Genomic DNA, 24443 nt, shown 5'->3' with positions numbered 1-24443 from the left:
ACAGTTTAGAACATGGGTTAAATGGTTGCACCTCAAAATATTGCTAGAATTATACATATCATATGTCTATCAGGATGTCACCATTTATGGCATTGTACATGTACAAAGCTCCTAATTTTGTTGATTTTCTCTTTGGGGATAGTAGAGTGCCTAAGGCAAGAAATTTGCTACAAGAGAGTCAAGATATCATGAAATCACTGAAGGAAAACTTGCAACAAGCACAAAATCAGTAGAAGTTGTATGATGATCAACATTGTATAGAGTGTAGCTTTAAGGTGGGTGACATGGGTTTATTTGAGGCTCTTACCATACAAACAATTCACTCTCAAGAGTGAGTCAGAGAAGCTCAAACCCCAATTCTATGGTCCTTTTAGAGCCTCCAAAAGGATTGGAGAAGTAGCCTATGAGCTAGAGCCACCAACTAGCAATAGAGTGCATAATGTATTTTATGTGTCCAGGCTCAAGTAGGCACTTGGGCATAATCAAGTTCCTTCATTAGATTTTCCACCATTAGATGAGGAGGGGAAGTTAATCTTGATTCCAGAGGCCATTATTTACTACAAGGAACATACTCTACAAAAGAGGATCATTAAAGAGTACTTGGTCAAGGTGAAGAATTTGCTAAAAGTGGATGCAACATGGGAAAATGAACATATCTTGCAGCATCCAGAGAATTTTGGGGAGGGTAGACTGTAATGTCCCCTTCCTAAGCACTATTAGCTTGGTGATCGTTAGCTTATTTAGCAGTTTCTTGTACGCTAATGAATTAGGGTTAGGGAACTCAAGGTTACTGTTCAATTAAATTTAGTTGGCAACGATAGGTGTTGCTTTGAGCTCAGTCAAGTGAGATTTGCATCATGACCTTGTTTGGGGTGAATTTGAATAATTCGTCCATTTTTACTATTTTTAGTTACAGTTTGGACACCAACTTGGCTAGTTGGCAGTGTTACTATGTTTGGTAGGTCGGTAAATGCTCTTGATGATGTTATTTGGGAGATTAATGTGGTCCAAAAGATTTATTTTAAATAACATTAGATTATTAAAGTTAAATTAAATACTTACCTTAAAGTTATTTAATAAAGTGACTTATGTGGGCACCTAGGGAGTAGGTGTTATTTCAAATTATTAAATAAAGTGGACACTTAAGGTGGGTGCCAACTTGAGGAGACAAGGTGATTTAAAAATTAAATTAAAAGTGCATAACCCTAAAAGTGTTGGGTTTTGGAGGTCTTTAAAAGGCTTTTTGAACTCATTTTGCATTCATGCATGGATTTGATATTGCATACAGAACTTGTTGGATTGAACTTGCTCATCTAGTGGCTTTGTGAGGATGCAAACCCTTGCATAGAACATCTTCGTTGGTGAAAGATCTAACCTGGGAGATTTGACTGTTGGTTTCGTCCAAAAACAACATTTGTATGACCTTGTCTATTTTCTTCGGCTGGTTTGAATACAAAATATTAGAAGATTGTTTGTAAAGAAGCAAGAAGAGGACATTTAGGAAAGATTGCTTATTTAATTCTACTTTTTTGCTAACTATACCATTTACTCTTAGCTGGTCATAGAAACCTGAACGTGGTGTGGGAATTTGTGAAAAGGGTGGCTAGGGTTTGAAGGGGGTTTTCTGCTGTTTGGAGGCATTTAGGGCCAGCACATTCAAAGATATTCAAATCATGGCCTTTGGAGGAGATATTTGAGGGTGGCATCCAAGCTTATTGATGCTAGTTTGCAGATCTCAAAAAATCAGACCTATGTATATCCAGATTTAATGTGTACGCTTTTATTGTATATTTTGTAATATACCTGAACCGATCATCTCACACACTTCCAATTTCCCCCGACAAGATGTGAAGGCCACAAAGAAAGGCGTATGGTCCAAATGGCTGATACACCAAGCGCTGTACATTGGAACCATCAACCGTACGGTGATGTTTGGTCCCAGCCTTACGGTATGTACGGTCAATAGTCGCACGCAGGTCAAACCCCTTGGGTCTGTATGGTCGGGTGTGGGTCCATGACACAGTTGAGCCACCGTACGGTGGTGTTATGTTGCCCATACAGCAAGAATGTGACTATACGATCACTTCCTTCTACCTAGCATACGGTCTAGAGGTCGTACGACATCAATTCCCTTCCCTCCATGCAATGAATACGGTTGTCGATTCACCACCAGCTACTTTCCTTTGTGTATAGACAACTCCAATATTAAGATGCGAAGGGGAACACAAAAATATTATGTCGTGTAGTGCAAGGTAGACAATAGAATCAGATTAACACAATTTGGCACAGGAATGAACACACCAAACATGCAAGTAGAAATTCAGATTCAATAATGATAGCACTTCAAATTACAATAATCTCGGATTGAGAGCAGAGAAGAATAGGTGAGGAGTTACTCCCACCGAAACTACGGATGTCAAGTAGGGAGGATCTTCCACCTCCGAAATGGCTGACAACTGAACTCCAACAGGAATTCGCACATACAGAGAAAAATACCAAATTCGCATACCTACAACGAAGCCAAACTTGGCCATATAAATGGGCTCCAGAAAACTTCCCGAAGGGTTACAAACAGGCCAACAGAGCAAGGTAAAAACTTAACTAATAAAAGGGGCCCAAAAGATTTTATTATTAAATTCGGGGTCATACAATAGTTAATTAAATTATTTAATTATATCGGGGACAGCACAATCCTCCCAGCCGAAGAATTGCTTGCCCTCAAGCAATTGCAGACTTGGGTGCTCCAAGATCTGTTCACCTTCCCAATTGGCGTCTTCAATCGATAGATCCTTCCAATGAACTAGATACTCCTTGATGATATGCGACCTCATCTTTTTCTCTCTGATGTCGATGATCTCTACAGGCTCCAGAATAAGTTTTCCTTCTTCGTCCATGGGCAAAAGTTCCTCAGAAACCGTGACACGTTGTGCGACTACCTTTTTAAGGCATGAGACATGAAAGACATTGTGAATCTGACTTCCCTCGAGAAGTTCCAGCTTGTAGGTAACTTCACCCACCCTCTGAACCACTCTGTAGGGTCCATAGAAGCGTGGTCACAACTTCTCGGCACCACTTTTCTTCAGGGACAATTGTCTGTACGGCTATAGCCGGAGGTAAACTAAATCTCCTACCTCAAAGCTCCGCTCTACCCTGTGTCGGTTGGCATACATCTTCTAGTGGTTCTAAGCCCTCTACAGGTTGTCCTTCAGAGACCTCGGGATATCCAAACTTTCTAGTAGCCAATCCTTGGCTCTTGGTGCACGATTGTCGCCTATTGCCAGATCCACAAAAGACGATGGGTCATACCCATAAAGTGCTTTGAAAGGTGACATACCTATTGACATGTGATGGGTAGTGTTGTAACAGTGTTTGCCTAAGTGCAACCAATGGACCCACGCCTTTTGTTGTGCTAAAATGTAGTTCCTGAGGTAACCCTCCAGCCATTTGTTCACAATCTTTGTTTGACCGTCCGTCTATGCGTGGTAGCTCGTTCTCGGTGACAACTTCGTTCCTGTCAACCGAAATAACTCCATCCAGAAGGTGCTGAGGAAACGGCTATCCCTGTCACTGACTATGTTCCACGAAAGACCATGCAAGCGAAACACCTCCCAGAAAAACAACTCAGCCACTTGTGCTGCTTGGCATCCTGTGGGAATGGCAAAGAAATGGGCATTATTAGTCAAACGGTCCACCACGACATAAATGCAATCTCTCCCTTGCACTTTCAGAAGCCCAGTGATGAAATCCATCAAAATGCTCTCCCATTTCTGTTCAGGTATTGGCAAGGGTTGAAGTAACCCTACGGGCAGGGTATGCTCGGATTTATTCTGTTGGCAAGTGGAACACTCCCGTTCGTACTGTAGGGCATCACCTTTCAGTCCCTTCCAGGAGAACCTCTCCCAAACCTGCCTATATGTCTTGAGGTACCCTGGCTGACCTGCGAGAGGCGAATCATGAATTTCCCTCAAAATCTTCTCCTTCATCTTCGATACAGCTACCAAATAGAGTCTATCCTTGTAGTAGATGATGTCGTCAACCACCTCGTACCTGTCATCTTGTATTTCTCCATCCATCACCTTGCACGCAAAAGAATTCTTGGAGTACTCTACCAGCAGATGTGCCTTCCAATCTACCGAGATCTGTGACAACGAACATATAGCTGGTCTTCTTGACAAGGCGTCGGCAACCACATTATTCTTGCCCTTCACGTACTCAATGTTAAAATCATATGCTTGAATTTTGCTCACCCATTTCTGTTGCCGCTCATTCAAGTCCTTATGTTCCAAGAAATATCTCAAACTGTTGCGATCTGTCCGCACAACAAATTTTGCTCCAATGAGGTACTGCTGAAACTTGGCAAGGGCATGCATGATGGCGAGCATCTCCTTGTCATAAATGGAGTATAGTTGTTCCGCTCCTAAGAGCTTCCGACTCTCGAGCGCAATGGGGTGGCGACCTTGCATCAACACCACTCCAATGCCTTCACCCGAAGCATCGCACTCCAGGACGAAAGGGCGAGTGAAGTCTAGTAGTGCCAAAACTGGACACATACTCATAACTTCTTTCAACTTGTCAAAAGTGTGTTGTGCGTGCTCATCCTAATGGAAGGATCCTTTCTTCGTCAAATCTATCAGTGGTGCACCAAGCTGTGAAAATCCCTTCACAAACCTTCTATAATAATTGTACAATCCAAAAAATCCATGCAGCTCCGAGAGAGTCTTGGGTAGAGGACAGTCCAGAATTGCTTGAATCTTCTTCTAGTGTACCTGTACCCCTTGGGAACTGATGACGTGACCAAGTACAAGACCTCGGCCATTCCAAACTCACATTTGGACCTCTTGGCATACAATGTTGCGACTCCATGATCTCCAATACTTCGTCCAGATGTCTCAGATGTTCCTCCTAGGTCTTGCTATAGATGAGTATGTCATCGAAGAATACCAACAGGAACTTACTGCTTGTTGAAGATGTGGTTCATGCAGGACTAGAAGGTGGCCGAAGCATTGGTTAACCCAAACGGCATGACCAAGAACTCATAGTGTTTGTAATGGAAACGAAAGGCTATCTTCTCCACATCTTGCTCCCTCATGTAGATCTGATGGTAGCCAGAGCGGAGATCAATTTTGGAGAAATAGACTGCGCCATGTAGTTCGTCCAGTAGCTCATTGATCCTAGGGATGGGGTATCTATTCTTGATAGTCTTATTGTTCAATGCACGATAGTCGACACACATTTTGAGAGTTTCGTCCTTCTTCACCAGTACCACCGAGGACGCAAAGGGGCTAGAGCTGGGCCTGTCCATCCTTTATCAAGGAGTTCCTGGATCGTTTTCTCTATCTGTTCTTTGAACTTCTTCGGGTGGCGATAGGGTGTGGTAATAATAGGTTTTGCTCCTTCCTCCAACTCGATGCTTTTCTCAAAGCCTCGATGTGGGGGTATACCAAGTGGAATATCAGCGAAGACCAAACTATGCTTATCCAAAACCATCTAAAGTTCCTCATCCTGGTAGTAAGTCGGTTGCCCTTTCACAGGTTCTGTCGAGATCAAGCAATGTGCTGCCCAGACGACTTCTTCATGTCTGAAAATGGCTTCCATTCATTTGGCCGAAATCTGCCTCGGGCTGCCATCCTACATTCCCCTCATAACCACCTTCCTGCCATCCACCTCGAATGAGAACTCCATCCTTTTGAAGCTCTGCATGTACTAGTCGAGGGTTTCCATCCATTGAATGCCCAATATGACATTCGTGTCATCCAGATCTACCACAAAGAAATCATCTGTCACTGTGTAATTTCCCATGGTGATGCTCAGTTGCGGAACCAGGTGAGTGCATGTTAGGAGATTTCCTCCCGCCACCTTGACTTTGAACCCTTCATGCTCTTCAATACGCAAACCCCTTCGAGTGACGAGTGATGAGTTTATGAAGTTGAGTGAGGCCCCATTGTTGAGCATAACTAAGACTCATTGCCCTTGAAGCGTACCGCGTACCCTAAACACACTACACCTTGGGGTACCCGCCAGTGTGGCAATGATGCCTCCCCTCCGTACCAGTGTGGAAATTCTATCCGCCTAGCTTGTTTCTTGTATAGGCTCTTCTTTTGGTGGCTCACTTTCCTCATGCTCCTCCTAGCCATCAGACATTACCTCAATATAATGAATCTTTCCTTTGCCCAAGCATCAATGCCCCGGCTCCCATGGCTCCCTGTAGGTGAAACAGAGCTTCTTCCTTCTAAGCTCCTGTTTTGTGGCATCATCCAATGATGACTTCTTCGGAAAGTTTTGTTATCCTTCTCCTTCGGGGCGAAGGGTGGTTTGGCATGAGGAAAATTTCTGGAGGAAGAAGATGTCACCATGTCACGCGCCTTCTTAATCGCTTTCGTGAGCGTGTTGGGATTGAACCCTTTCACCCAACCCTTCAGTGGTTCCATCAATCCGTCCATGAATAAAACCACCAATCTCTTCTTCGAGATATCTGTCACCAACATGGACAATCTCTGGAATTCTGTAATGTAACTGTCCACGGGCCTAGATTGCTTCAATTGAGCCAATTCCTTGAAGTTGAGTTCTGGATCCTTTCCGTCAAAACGGTCTATAACCTCTCCATGAATTCGGCATATGAAGTTATTTGATCGTGGCTGAGGGTGACCATTCCATGATGCCACCATTCGTGAGCGACTCCTTCCAGGTGAAGTGCTGCAAATTTGATAGCTTCATCTTCAGGCATCAGGTTGAGCTGGAAGTAGGTATCTACTTTTTGTACCCAATCTCGTGTCGAGGTTGCTCCGGTCCCATCAAAGGATGACAAATTAATCTTACCAACCTTTTGTTGATATCATCGTTGTAGTAGCCATGACTTCTATCGCCCGAGTATTTCATCCGAAGTTCAACATAATCCTTGAAGGATATGTCTCCCTCGAGATTTTCATCCTTCCAATCTTGATTCAGCTGCTCTTGCAACTCCTGGAAAGTGGGCTCTTGCTCCCTGTGAGGTGCTTTTGTTCTCTGGGGAAATGTCGGCATCAGTGGCCGGGAATGGGAGCGTTGTGGGTTTGACCTTCCAGTGACTGAATTATCGCCATGATCTCATTTTATTTTACCCACGGCCAATTGTCGCAATGTCTCCTCCATGAGTTTTTATCGTTGTTCCCCTCTGATCATTGTTTCATTGAGTTGAGTTTGGTTTCTGGTTAGCTCCCTTAACAGTGTCACAAATTCCTTGGCAAGATCCTATGGTTCCCCCATTCTGTCAGCAAAACGATACCTCCTTCTGGTGTACACATACATCCACTACCCGACAGGCTGGAAAGATTACCATCTCTGATACCACTGTAATATACCTGAACCGATCAGCTCACAAACTTCCAATTCCCCCTGACAAGATGCAAAGGCCACAGAGAAAGGTGTACAGTTCAAATGCTTGATACACCAAGGGTTGTACGGCTGATCCATCAACCGTACGGTGGTGTTTGGTGCCAAGTCGTACGGTATGTACAGTCAACAATCACACACAGGTCAACCCCCTTCGGTTCGTACGGTTGGGTGTGGATCCACGGCACAATCAAGCCACCGTACGGTGGTGTAATGCTGCCCGTACGGCAAGAATGTGACCGTACGGTCACTTCCTTCAACCCGGAGTATGGTTTAGAGGTCGTAGGACATCAATTCCCTTCCCTCCGTGCAATGAATTGTTGGTTGAAAATTTTGTACACTTGGGGAAATATGCAAAATTGTGGTTTCAACCACAATATGTGAATAAAACTCTCCTAATTAAGGGAAGGCTCCCCCTATCTAACTACAACTTTAGAAATAAAATAGGATGGAACAACAATCTTTCTTCTTTCAAGAAAGACAATATCCTTTTCTCTTCACAGAAAAGTGATAGCGATTTGATATAAAACAGCAGTAACAACTTTTGAAATGAAATGAGAGAAAGGAAATGAAGTTTCCTAAAAGCTCAAAGACTTTCGTCACTTCCTTTGGGACGGGACAGCAATATCAAGCTCAAAGTCTTGATTATATGAAGTCCTATCTACCCTTTTCTATATTAACGCTATCAAGAACAAATTATAACAGCTCAAAGACTGGAATATCTTATTCTTTTCTACTTAAAACAATGGGAAGTAGTATAAGCTCAAAGACTCACAGCTATTTCTCACAAAATCTGCTTTTAAACTCTCTTAAGAATAAGTGCAAGCACAAAGACTTACAGCTCCTCTCAAAAGAATATTTATTCTAATTTATATTAAACTCAAATACTTGCAGCACAAAGACTGCAAATCAAATGCGATTAAGCTCTTAAAGAAACACTTGCAAGAAAGATAATATTGAACACAAACTCAAGTATGTAGCACAAAGACTCAAAGCTTGAGCAATTTCCTTCTATTCCTTTCAATTCTTGAATTTACACATGAAAGCTCAAAGACTTCTTTGCTGTAAATTTGACAGAGTTTTTGCTTGCTTTCCAAAAGATAAAAATTACAATAGACCCCCTCAAGTATTTATAGAAGAGGAGCCTTGAGAAAAGGGTGGGAGGATCCTAACTAACTTGAGAGATTCTCTCAACCACCAAGACTTATTCAATAACTAACTATGACTTATTTCAACTACAGTCCTAATTGAACACAACTTGTAGTTGCTTTACATGTAATTACAAAAGTGCAAGTGATGAGTTAACTTGCAATTACAAAGTTATTTTTTTACATGTAACTTGTCAAAACAAAATTACAAATGCATAACTAAAACTATTCCATGTGTCTAAAGACACGACTCTAACTGCATCATCCTTTGTCTCTGGTGATCTTCATGTCGCTTCAAGATGCTAGAACTTGCAGTATTCTAGATTGGTAAAGACATCTTGAAGCGGAATGGGAACTTGCATCCTTGTCTTCTTGCTTGGGGTAGTACCATCTTTTCAGGAGGGAAAGGGTTGCCTTCCTCTTTTCATGGCATGACCATCTTTGTCTTGAAAGCATTCTATGCTCTCAACCATGAATTGTTGTTGCATCTCTTCTTTGTATCATCCTTCATTCTTGAAATCTTCTTGCAAAGTAAACCCCATGCCTTAATCCATGGATTTGGTAGATCGTGTGTGCAAACTGAACTGACAAGGGAAGGGATAAATTGATGCAAAAATGGGCTCACAAGTGAATTTCGGGTTTTGGAAGTTGCATTACATGTGTGGGAAAAACAAGAGCATTAACGTGCAATTGTGGAGAACAAACATGCAACTTCATATGTGTAATGGGTAACTACAAGTTTGCACTTATAATTGGACCTTTAGAACTCATTTTCAAGTGTTTTTTGAGTGCATTTTGGACCAATTTTGGGTTTTGGATGGCTGACTGCAAGTAGACTTCAAATGGGGAAAATGAACAAAGGTGTGAAATGAGTGGATGAAATGGTGGGAATAGGGATCTTGATATGAGAGAAATGAAGCTTATGACCAAAATCAACAAGTGCGGATGGTTATGAATGGATTTTTGAAGAACTTTTCCATGTTGATCACATGAAAAATGGGAAGACCTTTTACTTGTAATCAAGTTTTAAAAACCCAATTTTGAAAGGATGAATATTTTCCAATTTAGAAACTTGGAGTTTCACCAAAAGATGATTAAAATATTCCAGCCAAAGGGGAAGATCAATTATTTTCATCCTACTTGTAATCGGGATTTAAAATCCGAATACAAGTAAAGAGGGAAAATGGGGAAGAACAATGCAATTCACAAATTGCTATCAAAGGGAAAATCTCTCTCACAAAACCGATTTTTGGGGCAAAATAATCATATACAAATTTACAACCAAAAAGGAAAAACAAGAAAATGAAACAAAGAAAGAAAAGAAATCAAACTTTGCTTCAAACTGAAAATGCCTCTTCAAAAAGATGATCAATCTTTGAAAGAAGGAAGGGAAACTCTTAAAAAGAAATTAACCGCATTCCAAAACCCTAGCCACGTTTTAACAAAACGCCTTGGGCAGCAAAACGTGGCACCAAATGCAAACTTAATGGCATGAGAAGTGATCAATCCTCCATCAAACCCCAACGCCTTAGCATAATAAGCAAAAACGCCTAAAGGAGAGATGAAAACGTGGCAACTTGGGAAAGAAAATCGTGGTTTTGGCAAAAAAACGTTTTTGCTGTTAAAACCCCATAAAACCAGCGATAATGTCTTCCAAATGGCATGAAGAGAGTTTGAAATGCATGAAAATAGCAAGGAATCCAAAACGCCTTCCTCCTTGAATTTCTCCACAAAAATCGTTGGAAATCTTCAACAAAATCCTCCAATATTGCTGGTCGGGTTTTTAGAAAAGAACAAGAAGTTTAAATTGCATGCAATAAGGAAAATCGGGTTTTTGAGAGCAAACAAGTTTAAAATGTTACTTTTCTCTCAACAAGGCAAAATCGGGTTTTAAAAATCCAATTGCAAGTTTAAAATTTCACTTTTTCCATCAACAAGGCAAAATCAGGTTTTAAAAATGCAATTACAAGTTTAAAATTTCCCAATTTGCACTTTATGGAAAAAATCGGGTTTTTTTGGCAAAATAGCAAGTTTAAAATGTCACTTTATTTCAATTCTAGGCAAAATCGGGTTTTGGAGAGATGTGCAAGTTACAAATTACTTGTAAAGGGAAAATAAAATCCCTACAACAAGTTTTAATAACTTGCACATATGTAATAGAGATTCTAAATCCCTATTACAAGCAAAAGACATTAAAGTAGAGATTTTAGAAAAGAATTACATGTTTACTTGTAACTTATCCAAAAAATCCCTATTTTAACTTAAAAAGCCAAAAAGCATCAAGTGGGAAATAAAAAGCAAATTACAAGTTCTTATTTTTCAATAAAGTGCACTTGTAATTAGCCAAAAATTTCCCTTCAAAGACCAAAACAATGGAAATCATTAAAACTTGCAATTCAAGAGAAATTTTCCACCTGCAGTCAGGGAGAAAAAACTCGAAATTGAAGGAAAGATATAGCAAACGAATCCATAACGCGACAAAGTTCGAAACATGGTTTGAGGATGGACTGAGGATTAAGCTAGTCCAAGGATTAGTCGAAATTTTGCCTTGGGAAACGTGCCATAGAGTAAACTTTTCATTTTTTTGACAAAAATTTCATGTAATGGTCCTTCATTTTTAAAAACAAAAATGAGGACAACAATTGGCTCTGACTTGGGAATTCTTTCATTTATCCTTCAAGATTGTGAAAGAATAGAAACCAGATTTCTAAGTGCCTTCCTTTTATCCATTGTGCCACAGAGTCAATCAAAGCAAAAACAAAAAGATTCAAAACAAATAAAAGACACAGACGACAAGGAGGATGATATGACTGACGCAAAGCAACTAAGTAAGATTCTAACTTGTGCAACTGCACTTATTGAATATGGAAACCTACCTATCCTAAACTAGCCACAATGAAAACCTTTCAAATGAAACCATTCACTGGCTCAGCATAATAATTGCCTTTCTTCAACATCTTATAGTACCTTGCATGATCATGAGAAGCCACAACCAATTGAAGAACAAACAATTGTACCAGAACTTGATGCAACACTCCTTGGAAAAGATGAACAAATTCACCTTTCTCTTGAAATAAATCATACGTACTGCTGCTCCAAAGTAGATTTTTGAAACCAGACTGCTCTTGCTTAGCTGAAAATGCATGTTTGACCTCTTCCTCAAGTGTATCTACCAGCTCAGGAACAAGTGAAACTTTTGTCCTCCCATTGGCTTCCAACCAAGCAAGATGTCTGATTGGACATCCTCTTCATGGGATAAAAACAAAATTCTTCTTGCTGATTACATCTTTATCAGCTGCTTCTTCAGCCATAACCTTATGCTAGACAAAAAGATCTTCATGTGATTCAAATGAAAACATGACTGCATTGCATTCCTCAGTATGTTATTTACAAACTTTTGATTGGAGAGAATCATCAACAAGATTTGAAAAAGACTCTTCTATAGAACTTTCTTGAGGACTTGAACAAATATCAAAACCTCCATCTTGGAAAATAGACTCTTCATTTTCATCTTTCTCAAGCTGCTCATGATCTTCTAACTTATGGGATACTGGTTTGACATCAAAGATTGAACAAAACAGTTCCATCTCATCCAAAAATGAATCCTCTTCAATATCTTCTTTACTCTTTTGAATAGGAAAGCTGAAATTTGCTTCATGACAACTCTCATCAAACTTTCCAAACTTCAAAATAGAATTGTCTTTATGTTCATAAAGCATCTTTTCACATCCCATGGCATGATTATACTCCTTTACCGACACTTTGGAAGAATGGCCTTCAACCTCTTGTTGTGCATTGTCCATGGTATCTAACATGGTCCATTCTTTTTGTTCATCAACTTTCTGGAACTGCATAAACTAGATTTGAGAGTCGCCAGCTACGTCTGCTTCCTCTTCGTCTTGGAAGAGACCAGCAAGATCAATTTCAAATTCAGAATCTTCCACTGCTGCATTTGTTGGTGGTGCCTCAAGAGAAAGCCCTTCTGGTGTTGAAGGAAGCTTCGCTTGATTTTCAGCTACATAACTAGGAGCAATATTTGGGTATGGCCTCCTTGGAATGTCTTCATAAGGGGAAGAGAATACACCTTGAGCTATTTGCCTTTTGAAGGCAACCAACTCATTAGCCAACTTCTGCACCATAGGATCTGCTCTCTTGGTAGCCCATGATCCTAATGAAGAGACTTCTTTGGACCCATTTGGCTCTATCTTTATCTTTCCAGCAAGGATAAGATCATTTTCAATATCAATTGCCAAGGCTTGCACTGCTGCAATGTCTCTTGGAGCTTCCCTTCTCAATAAGAAACATACTTTTGGCACTTGAGCATTGATAAAGAAATACTTCAAATTTGCAGCGGTAGGCTGAGAAACAACGGGAATTTTGTTACACAACTTATTGAATTTAGCCACAAAATCTCGCATGGGTTCATGTGACTCTTTTTTCATTTGAGCCAACTGAGCTAACAATGCATGCACATCTTCTACAAGCTTAAATCTCTCTTCAAACTTGTCTTTAAGTGTGGCCCAAGATATAATCGAATCGATAGAAAGGTTATAAAACCAATCAGCTGCAATACCTTGGAGGGTCTCCACAAATAGCCTTACAGATACATCTTCGTGTTCAACACCATGAACACCACATGCAATGTAGAAAGCAGCAATGTGATCGTCAAGGTGTTGTTGTCCATCTCCGAAGAACTTGGGAAAGTTCTTCCTCGAACCATCAGGAAGAGCATGTAATGGCGGAGTCAGATTCAACAGACCAAAAGCATTCCCCCAAGGACCTTGAGCAAACATTTAACATATCCTTGGTGAAACTACGGATGCCAAGTAGGGAGGATCTTCCACCTCCGAAATGGCTGACAACTGAACTCCAATAGGAATTCGCACATACAAAGAAAAATACCAAATTTGCATACCTACAACTAAGCCAAACTCAGCCATATAAATGGGCTCCGAGAAACTTCTCGAAGGGTTACAAACGAGCCGACAAGGCAAGGTAAAAACTTAACTAATAAAAGGGGCCCGAAAGATTTTATTATTAAATTCGGGGCCATACAATAGTTAATTAAATTATTTAATTATATCGGGGACATTACATATTTGAAGCAATTTGGCTATTTGGGTAATGTTCATTTTGATGATATATTGTAATCAAATTTCTGAAATCAAATCTGAAAGCTATTTCCAGTTGTGGGTTAATTTCATTTTAAGGATTATTTGAAATATTTCTATTATATTGTTGCTGAATATTTTATCTTTGCATTATGTATTTGCATTGTGTTTCAATCCAAAGCATATACAAGCAAAACAGAAAAAACCGATGAAGAAAACAAGGGTGTATACTACAATTTTAGTAAGATAGACTATTTCTTGTAACAATATATCATAGAGACAAAGGTAGTGTTGGGGGTATAGGAAACAATAGAAGTATAGTGAGGGTGTGGGTAAAGATGTGAAGACATAGCCATTGATTGATGGACCACATTATAGGAAGTATTGGTCATGGAGTGAGAATGAGGAATAGTATGAGCTATGGATTGGGAAGGAGGTGTAGTATGAAACACATGGATGGAGGGTATAGCATTAGTAGCAATGTGAGTGGAAGGATGGGGTGTAAAGGAAGTGCTAGAGGGGAGGGAAGCACTAGAAGTAGGCATGAGGGGATAAGCCATGGTGAGGAACAAAGCCAATGGGAAAGGTAGGATGGAAGGTAGAGGTAAGAGCCACAATGGGGGTAAAAACAATGTTTGTGGAAGTGGTAGGGGTAAGGTTTCGATTAGAAGAATAGGAGGAATGAAAGGAAACATCATTAGAATTCAATAAAGAGCCAAGATCATGAAGAATATATGTGCCAAATGAAAACCTCTTTAATGTTTTATAAAAAACAATTAGCTAACTAGTGGGGAAATTTAGCTTGAGTGAATGCATCGATAAGCACTTTCTTGGTGAGTGAGGTATCTTGCTTAGCTAAGTGTGCCCCATGATTATAGCCTTGTTGATTATCAAGTGGTTCTCAACATGAGCATCTGAAAATATTTCATTATTATCATAATGGGGCCATAGTGGGGTTTAGGTCACGTAAATCACTCTTAGATTTAAAAATCGGTGATTTATTAGATTTGAAAATGAAACCCTAAAGAGGATTTTAAGTGTGGATAATGCAAGCAAACACAATGTCACCCAATAAGACACAAACCCTTGAAGGAAAGATATAGCAATGAAATAGTAATACTTAAGAATACAAACCCTTATAAGATTTGAGAAATCATAGAGCAATCAAAAAGTATAGATCTAAGACCCTAATTGCAAAAAAGGTACTAGTTTATAACCCTAGGGTGAAACCTTATGGAGTGTACAAGATGCAAGTTCAGTATAATATAGGGGAATATAGTAACCTTATGGATTAACCTAGGCTAATTAAACAAATCTAACAATAAAAGAACCATTAACTTAGGTAAATCAAAGGAGCTAGGATTTGATAATCAATGAAATCAAATGCAATGAATGCAATGGACACCCCGGAATGCCCAAAAACCATACGAATTGCTGCTAGGAATTTTATCAAACAGTTTGCATCCAACTCCTTATTTCTCCGTTTAATGTTTTAAATTCCCTTATGGCTCCAGAAATGAAATGTTGGTTTGTTTTACATGGAATTGAAATCACAAAATATGGACAAGAATGAAACTACAATAATATGCAAACTGAAAATTGAACTACTGCTGATAAGATGTTATTTTCAGATTTTAATAAAATCAAATACATGGCAGATTATCAACTCACTAATTATTCCAGCATTATTGACATAATACTCCAGCAATCATTTTCAATCTTGCTGCTACAGTGACATGAATAGTACCCACGTGAATAGTGTTGCAGCAATATTAATTTGTCTTCAACAGGTCCAATATCTTCATAAAATCATCTCCTCAAAATGGCATAAGCATCGGACAAGTAGGGAAGAAGATATGAACAAACATTAAATCTGCCTGTAGCTGGAAATGCACCCAATCTGCCTGATACTGAAGCTGATAGCAATGGATTCCAAAGGCCAAACCCCAGGGGAATGACGTCTAGAATGTCACAAGAGAGGATAAACGTCCTCTAATGCCAAGAACGGATCTGCAACTCACACATACCAATTCTTCTCATATTCAACATATCTAATGAAGCCACAAACGCTTTCTTTTATTCTTTTTCCAAGGGTCCACTCAACTCTCATGGGCAATGTGGGATAAAAGATGAGCAATATAAAACATATATTAAAATATTCACTTATGTCTCCCTTGGGTACAGATCCCCATAAAATAAATATTAGAGTAACACTTTAATATTTTACAATTAAATTAAATGTTACTTTAATAAAACTTCAGGCATTAAAATGTATTAGCAATCGGACTCCGAATAATGCGAGTGATAGCTCGTCGGGAAGCTCTCACCGAGGAGTATCAAATCCAAACACCAAAACTGGCCTCCACTATGTCCTGCTAACTTACTAAAAATAGTAAATATGCCTGAAACTGAGTAAATCAACTTCGTTTTGGCCCAAACTGGAAATGACTAGGCCAAAACACTCCAGGATCCCCTTAAACCCTTCGTTAGCCCTCGGGACCATGTAGAACAAGGCTAACGCACACACACTTGGTCAACTGCTAAAGTGGGGACATTACAATGAATTGGGTATTTAGTTCTTGAAACAACAATGAAGGATGGTTGATAATGCAGCATAGAACCGATTTATTAATAGTAAATACCCACAAATTAATGCTCTGAATTTCTCATTGCCTTGGAATTGTAACAGCCTAGATCCTTTTGTTTGTTGAATACACATCTCATGGGGTTGAACTTGACTGATTGGAGATGATCTAATCCATGGGATTGATCCTATAACTCATGGGTGTGATTTGGCTGACTACATGCTTTTGTGGCCTATTTCACTTCGTTCATTGATTTTTGAGGATGTGCAAAGATTAGAAGTATTTAAAAATACCTTTTGAAAGCTGCAGAATTGTGAGGATCAAGTTCTCCTCGGTCAACCCCTTGATACAATGGCTATACAATCTTAGGTGGATATTGAAGACAACACTCTCAAACATGTAGGTTTTTTAGATGCAGAAATCAATGCAGATGTGCTCCAATTGAAGTGTTCCTATGTATGAATGCTCCTTTTGATTTGGATGGTATTTCTTGTTCTTGGATATTTCTATGATGTTTTTGAATGCACAAATGAATGGTATTTAAATACCAAGACATAACAAATAGTTGCACAAACATGTAGCAAGTTGGCTCCCAGTGCTAGTGGGAATTTGCAATTTGAAATTTAACATTTTGAATTTGGGGTCAATTTTGCATGGCTTGAGATCAAACCCCCTTGCTGCAAGATTGACCCAAGATGGGAAACTCAAGATCTTGAGATCAGGAATTGATACATGGAAATGTGGGTTGATAATAAGGCAAATGTGTGGAAACATGTGCAAATAGGGCAAGGATAAAGTTGAATCTGTGGAAGTGTGTGTAGGTGAGAGTAAAAAGGGATGGATAAGGATTGGTGAAAGAGCTAAACTTAACACAAGAGTATGCCATGTGCTGTTATGTAATTATATTAAGACAATTTCCCAAAATGGACCCAAAACTAAATGGGCATTTGCATGGGTACACAAATTAACCTTTACAAATATATTGCTTTAATCTTTTTGACATGTTTAGGATTCCCCTACTTTGGGTTCACCACTCTTTTTGTTAGTTGGACTTTTAATTGTTTCTTTTAGTTAAGTTTTAGCTTGTTTTGGGGTTGTTTATCTCCCTCATGTTATCTCTATTGTTGATTCATTAAGTTCCTTAACCTATTTTTGTCATCTATGGACATTGAAAGAGATACCTTTCTTTCAATCTTTGTTTAAATCACAAATTTCTTGTGTTTTGTGGATTTAAGATTTTAATAGTTATCTAGAAGTGTCTCCGGTTCATCTTATTACCCGAGAGTGACAACCCACTTAATAAAATTAATTAATACATTGTCGGGTAACCATAATTATCAAACATAACAACATGCGTTTTATGCCAACTATAGTCTCCAGTTCATCTTATTTTTAAATGTTTTCAGAAAAAAAAGGGTACTTATGGTTCTACTTGTAGATTGAGGACACTGAGTACTCGGTAGGACTCGCGAGACTCAGGAATCCTAAGGTCGGCCGAGTCGACTTGCCCAGGATTCGCGAGTCGAGTCCTAGTAAGTCTGATCAAGTACTCAGCTGAGTCCTAGGCAAAAACTCACCGAATCTCAGGCTTGAACTTGTGAGTCTTGAACCTAGACTTGGCCATGCAAGAATAAAAGGATGTTTGGCCAAAAAAAGTTGGGAAAAACAGTCAAGAAAGTCAAATTTTGCCCTATAAATGCATTTTTTCATATCTGCTTCATCTTTTCAATTGTCCAAAAGAAGAAAAATTTGAGGGCGCAGTCTCCAAAACCCCACTTACAGCCCCCGGGGGAAGGGACCCATTCTCCCGCACCCCCTCAATCGTTGGTTTTTTCTCACATCTAAGACCTTGTGCAGCTTGCCATCATTGCCCCTCAAACCCACTGGGGTCTTGACTCCCAAACCCTCACTAGTTATTGGAATCTCTTGTCATATAAGAAATTTGATTTCAATGAGGGGATCTTAGAGTAGACACCTAAGTTACCGGTTCGGGTTCGGATTCGGGTACGGATTCACGGATTCGGCAAAAAAAATAAAATCTTGGGTACGGGTACGGGTTCGTCCGTATATATATATATATTTTAATTATATATATATACCCATATACTATATATATGGTCAATATATACAATCCATACAAAAATAAAATATACAATGTGACGTTCCATACATAAATCATAAATCATAAATCCATAATTATTAATTGCCAATGCCAATAAATATTCATATATCGCAAATGTAATTAGTAAACTAATAACTAAAGTCTAATATCATATTCATAATTTGCAAAAAAGATAATATTCAAGTTTCAAGTCTTTTTTAAAAAGTCATAAAGAGGCGAATTAGAGTTTTATTATAAAAAAACTATTTTAAAAAGTCTTTTTTTATTGTTTTTTATTGTTTTTTTGACCCGTGGGCCCCGTTTTTGGGAAACCACGGGCATGGGTTCACGCGGGTCCTCCTGGGTCCTCCTGTGTTCAACCTGGGTTCCACCAGGGTCCTTCCCAGGTGGTCGGGTTCCCTGTAGGTCCTGCGATGCAGGACCCACAGGGAACCCGGCCACCTAGGAAGGACCCGGGAGGAACCCAAGGAGAACCCGGGGAGAACCAGGACCGGGCAAGAACCAGAACCGTAACCCAGGCCAAAAGGGGAAGAATCGGTAACTTAGGTGGAGACCAGAATTGAGAACTTAGACCCACAGGGAACCCGGCCACCTAGGAAGGACCCGGGAGGAACCCAAGGAGAACCCGGGGAGAACCAGGACCAGGCAAGAACCAGAACCGTAACCCAGGCCAAAAGGGGAAGAACCGGTAACTTAGGTGGAGACCAGAATTGAGAACTTAGACAACTAATTTTATCACTATCGTAATATCATTGATCAATGATGAAGTATCATACTATCAATATCAACGATTTAAATGCGATTATTAGAACCTCTCCTCAAGTTTTCGCTACACCAAGGAAGAGGAAGATGTAAAATGTTGTAATATGCATTAATTTCTTGTTTTTGTGTAATTCTAAAGTTTTTTCTTTGCCGAGTCTTGAGTCCGATTCAAAATTTTGGGCTGGAAAGGAAATTAATTTTCAGGATATCGCAGAAGAAGAAATGTGCCCATCTTTGTTTCTTTCTCTCTGTTGGAGTCAAGGAAATTTCTTGTGTTTTATGGAATTAGAATTTATCCATATGTGGAATTGTCTTTGGTTTGTCTTATTTGCCAATGTTTACAGATAAAATGAATACTCATGGTAATACTTAACTGGAAAAAAAAACTAATTCTCAGGATGTTCCAGAAGAGGAAATGTGCCCTAACCTTCAGATCCTCCTTGGAGGTTTTCAGACAAGTACAGGAGAGCAGGCAAGTCAAGTTCTTAAATCTGGTATTTTGTTTACTTTTAATGTCTTGTTTGGAACACTCATACAGACATAGATGGTGCTGATTCTTTTGTTTGTTACTGTTTAGTGGCTTGTTTTCCGAGATGATGGGAAATCAACTGCAGCAAATTATGCCACAATTGCAAGGGAAGCAACAACAGAGGGGCGGGCTGTTGGGGAATGGGAATTTTGGGATCGTTTCAATAGGGACTTGCCAATCAAAAGACGTCAAGTATTCATAATCAAGTTACTACGTGGTGCTTTTAATGGCCTTTCCTACATGCATACCCATAATAGACTGCACCAGAGTCTTGGACCTGCTTCAGTTGTCCTGAAGTATGAAAGTTGAACCAGGCATGACTATTTGTTTAATTTCATAATTGATGAATGAATGTTAATATATAAAATTATTTACTGCCACTTTATTTGGAACTTGACAGCATAATAGAGGAAAGAGATGTAGGTTACCTGGTGCCCCGTCTTCGTGATTTAGCTTTTGCAGTTGATATAAGGTAATCCGCGTGTATTTAAATGATGCCCCAATTTTGTGATTTAGCTTTTGCAGTTGACATAAGGTAATTTAGTTGCATTTTCCTTGCACATCAATGATAGTGTGGGATTTGGTACTCTTGCTTACTGTCTTCTCTTCTACTCTATAGTCTGTTCTTTTATGAATGCTGCAAGGAAAAAATCAATCTGGTTACAAAACCAATGCGAGATGCCAAGTTCAAGCAATGAGTTCTCTTGTAATAAAATGAAGAGATCCTGGTCCTAGTAGTATATAGGATTACTGTGTAACGGCAATGATCCCACAATCAAAATGAACATTGTCAGTATTATTGTTACAATGGAACTGCAGGAATTTATGATTAATAAAAGACCAAAATCTGTCTTGCAGGACCAACATCTTAATTTTCTATCTTGCAGGACCCACATCTCTTGTCTTACAGGATACACATCTTTTCTGTCTTGCTGGACACATCTTTTTCTGTCTTGCAGGTCTCATTTTTGGATTATTGAAGTATATCTGTTAGATCACTTTACAGGAGATGGGTTTGATGAATAGATTTGGACCCTTTTATAACAATCCAGCAAAAGTACTGTCATGCAAATCATTGAGAACAATTCTAAATTTAATTTGAAAATGAACCTTAAGTTTGAGTGAAAGCCTCAAAATCAATCAACAAGACTGATAGGATTATGTTGGCATTTTCAAGGTAAACGGTTATTTCACTCATTTAACTAAATTCAATATTTACTTTTAGAATTTAACAATTGCATTAGTTTAACCTATAATTATAAGTAGTGAATTTCTGAATTTCAGCAAAATAAGTTGTGGTTTTCCTGATATACTAGATACAAAAAATCCTGCATTTGTAATGCCTCATGCTCTGAGATGGGAATGAGGCACATATATGGTCCAAGGTGGTTCTATGTTTTATGAATCTAATAAAACCTCATCCATATTATTCTCTTCCAGCATAGGATTTCCTTAAACTAAAAGATTCTTCCTTTTGTCAAAGTGATCGGGCAATTTTTGGTTCAAGGGATCTGCCTTTAGATACAGCTTCAGAAGCACTGTCTGAGGGTTTATGGCGCAGAGCAGCAAAATCTGGTGCTTCAACACCACTAGAGAGAAAAGCCTTTGGAATTGCAGATGACATGTAAAGTTGTTCATTGATCTTCTATTTAGAAATAATCTTCATTTCTATATATTCCAACAATTTAAATATTTTTAATTTTATGGCTTATCTTCTCTTGAGTATCTATGTTTTGGTTTGCAGTGCAAATCTCAGGTATGCTTGTGTGCTGATTAGCACTTTTTTGGCAGATATGCAGCAGGCCTTCTTTTAGCATATATGGCATTCATTCCTTTCTGTGAAGCTGGAAGTATTGATGGTCCATCTCTGCAGGTTATACATATCTAAGACAACTAGGAGAAAAAAATTTAACATTTGATAGCTTATCTGATATCAATCTTTGCTGAAGAATGTAATTAATCAGTAACAGCTTTTCCCGAAGACGGGAATTAATCATACTTTCTCATCATTTTACAGAGGCTATTAGAAAGTACTTTTCAACTTGATATGGAAGCAGTAAGAGAGTATGGTTCTACTCTCCTTAAGCTTTTATCACTTGTGGTTGGCTGAAAGTTAAGTTCAATGATATTTGTTGTATATTCATATTTATGTCATCAATTCTAAACTTAATGAGCTTTTTCATACAGGTACTGTAAAGCAGATGATCGCTGGACAGAAGGAGTGAATTTCCTTGATCTTGGTGATGGTGCTGGCTGGGAACTACTCCAGGTATCTCAAAATTTTGTTCCTAGTTCTTTTTTCAGTTGTTGCTGGCCTGGAACTACTCAAGGTATCTCAAAGTAGATTGGTTTCTAGTTCTAATTTGAAATAGCTCAGTCTAGGAGCTAGTCTAGGTAGCTCAATATATAATTTTGTTTCTGGTTTTTCTGATTTGAAGTGGAGCTGTTAGAGTCTCAATTTTTTAGTTCCCAGGTGTATTCTTTCTATGGAGCTGCGTTTCCCTGGAATGGAGTCTTATCTATTATTACTTTATTCACATTAATTTTGTTGCAATATAGTTTTGTCTAGTTTCACAATCTCAAGTTTTAAGCTCATTAAGAATGATGCTTTAGGCCATGAATCAATGACTTCTATATCGTGTTTTTACAATTCATTAAATTTTTATTTTTTGAAACCTTTTTTGTTCTTTTCATTCCCATTGCTTATAAATGTTCACTCTTGTTCTTGCACATTGCTTTACATAATTATCATAATTATAATTTCACTGCAGGACTGTTGTCTACAGAAATGGATATTGTAATTCAATTTCACTACTTTTTTTGTTTCAGATTCTTATTTATGGCTTCCATTTTCACAGGCAATGCTAAATCCCAATTATCGTTTACGTCCAACAGCAAAAGCTGTCTTAGATCACAGATTCATGACTGGAGCTGTTCTGTGACTTTGCTTCTGGAGTACGAGGATAATGTTGCTTCTTGCTTTATATAAAAGAGGTTTGTTCAAGAGGTTGTAATATGTTTTCTTCACTAATAGACTTCTAAGATGTACCTTTCTTAGATTGGGTACAAAAGATAAAAGATAGGAGTGTTCATTCATCGCAGTGCATTTTGTTTTATGGTCATTTTTTCTTTTATTTTTGGGCAAGAAAGGTATGCATTATATTTACAAAATTTTCAGTCTGCATCAGGCATGGTTCAGAACTGTAGCATGTCCACTTTCTGCCCGAGCAAGTAGAGCTACTGTTTCTCAATGAACTCCATGCCAGTAAAAGCAATATACATTCTGACAAGTGACTTAGGATGTACCAGATTTGCTACTGACATGATTAGTATACTATTTGCATGTACTAAGAGTTTTCTTAATGACAATAATTTTCAAGGATGAAGAATTCTTAGGATCCGTTCCCCTTCATGGATGAAGTACTTTGATATTACTTTGTGAAACTTGTAGCCCTTGTTTATTGCTGTTGCAGTTGGAACCAATCACTCTGTAAGTCGTAACCTAGACGATAGTTTAAAAACTCGTGAGTTCTCACAAGCCAAAAGTCCTAGCAAGTTACTCGTCTAAAAACTTGGCAGCAATTTTTTGAATAACTTGTGGCAATTTTTGATAAAAACTCATCAAAAACTCACTAGAGACTTTTGATTTTTCATTAAAAAATCGCTTGAAAAGTATGATATGTATTAAACTCTAATTTTGATATATATATGATGGAAATCAATACTATATTTTACAAATTTAGTAATATGTGTTTTTAAAGAAAAATTTTATAAAATTATGTATTTTAAAATGTTTGATAAAATTGCTGAGTTATTGTGGAGTCCCAATTTTTTTTAAATTTTGGGCATACTGAGTAATTGCCGAGTCCAATTCTTACAACTATGACTTAGACTATGCAGCTAGATATGAACTCTGAATGTAAAATTTTAATAGCAAAGATGGTGAGTCAATGTTATAACTAGCTGAAGCTTAAGTAATTATGCTGATGGTTACAATTTTGATGGTTTTCAGTTCACATTTGGAGAGCCATCTACTTACCCAGTTTATTGAATTAACAAAAACTAAGTCTGAATGTGTTCTCAATCTTGAAATATATGAGAGGTGCTTCACTTGTTAGGATACTTTGTAAGTGATGATAAAGCATTGGAATGCTTACCATGAGTCTGAACTTATCTGGATTTTGGTCTTTATGAAAGATAGTACTATTTACTTCCCAATAACTTTTTACCATTAGCGTAGCAGTTCTGTTGATGGTATTCATTTTGAAAATAACCCTATTGAGTCTATGAGTCAAAATTGAAATCGGGATGCCATAACAAATTTACAAATATTGTCACATCATTACACTAACCATGACCATTAAAATAGAGTTGGGTGATCATCTTGGACATGATGAACTTTGCTTGGAAATCAACCTTGAAAACCAGAAGAATGTGAGACTTCGGTCAAACCCCATCTCATTCTTGTTATCTATGGTGTTTGGTACGTGGTGTTTATACCAGAAGCACTAGTAATTGAGTTCCAACTTCCATAGCTGATGATTCTTGTTATTATGCTCCATTTTTTTGAAGATGTCCAACAAAAACCTTTTAAATATGGCTTTGAGCTGAATTTAAATATTTATTTAATGCTCTCCTCACTTGATGAGGAACTCTGCTCAGGTACACTTGAATGATTAGGGGAAGCTGTAAATTTTATTGCACAAAATTTGGTTGACTGCAATTGGGTCCCCACGGAAGTTGGCAAGCAAAAGTACTTTTCGTGCCAGCTTCTCACTTCTCAGCTTAGGAGAGATGAGACATTCTTTTCAAGATTGT

The 24443-nt window shown here is 38.5% G+C and overlaps 1 protein-coding gene across 7 annotated transcripts in view; it reads left to right on the top strand.

The window, feature by feature from the left end:
- LOC131038040 (uncharacterized) overlaps nt 1-24443 on the top strand; it is a 187257-nt gene that overhangs the window by 161444 nt on the left and 1370 nt on the right. For 5 of the 7 annotated variants that reach the window (XM_057970320.2, XM_057970318.2, XM_057970316.2 and 2 more), the window contains 8 exons: nt 19494-19568; nt 19674-19921; nt 20026-20097; nt 21109-21249; nt 21417-21498; nt 21643-21689; nt 21813-21894; nt 22484-22619. In XM_057970320.2, coding sequence (XP_057826303.1) covers nt 19494-19568; nt 19674-19921; nt 20026-20097; nt 21109-21249; nt 21417-21498; nt 21643-21689; nt 21813-21894; nt 22484-22567 — 831 coding nt within the window. In that variant the 3' untranslated portion in view covers nt 22568-22619. Of the gene's footprint in view, nt 1-19493; nt 19569-19673; nt 19922-20025; nt 20098-21108; nt 21250-21416; nt 21499-21642; nt 21690-21812; nt 21895-22483; nt 22633-24443 lie in introns of all 7 variants that reach the window. The other 2 variants (XM_057970319.2, XM_057970317.2) reach the window with 1 other exon arrangement.

Source organism: Cryptomeria japonica, chromosome 2, assembly GCF_030272615.1.
Source record: "Cryptomeria japonica chromosome 2, Sugi_1.0, whole genome shotgun sequence".
Taxonomy (NCBI): Eukaryota; Viridiplantae; Streptophyta; class Pinopsida; order Cupressales; family Cupressaceae; genus Cryptomeria; species Cryptomeria japonica.
Note: the sequence above shows the minus strand (reverse complement) of the source record. Positions and strands in the feature narration are given on the sequence as shown.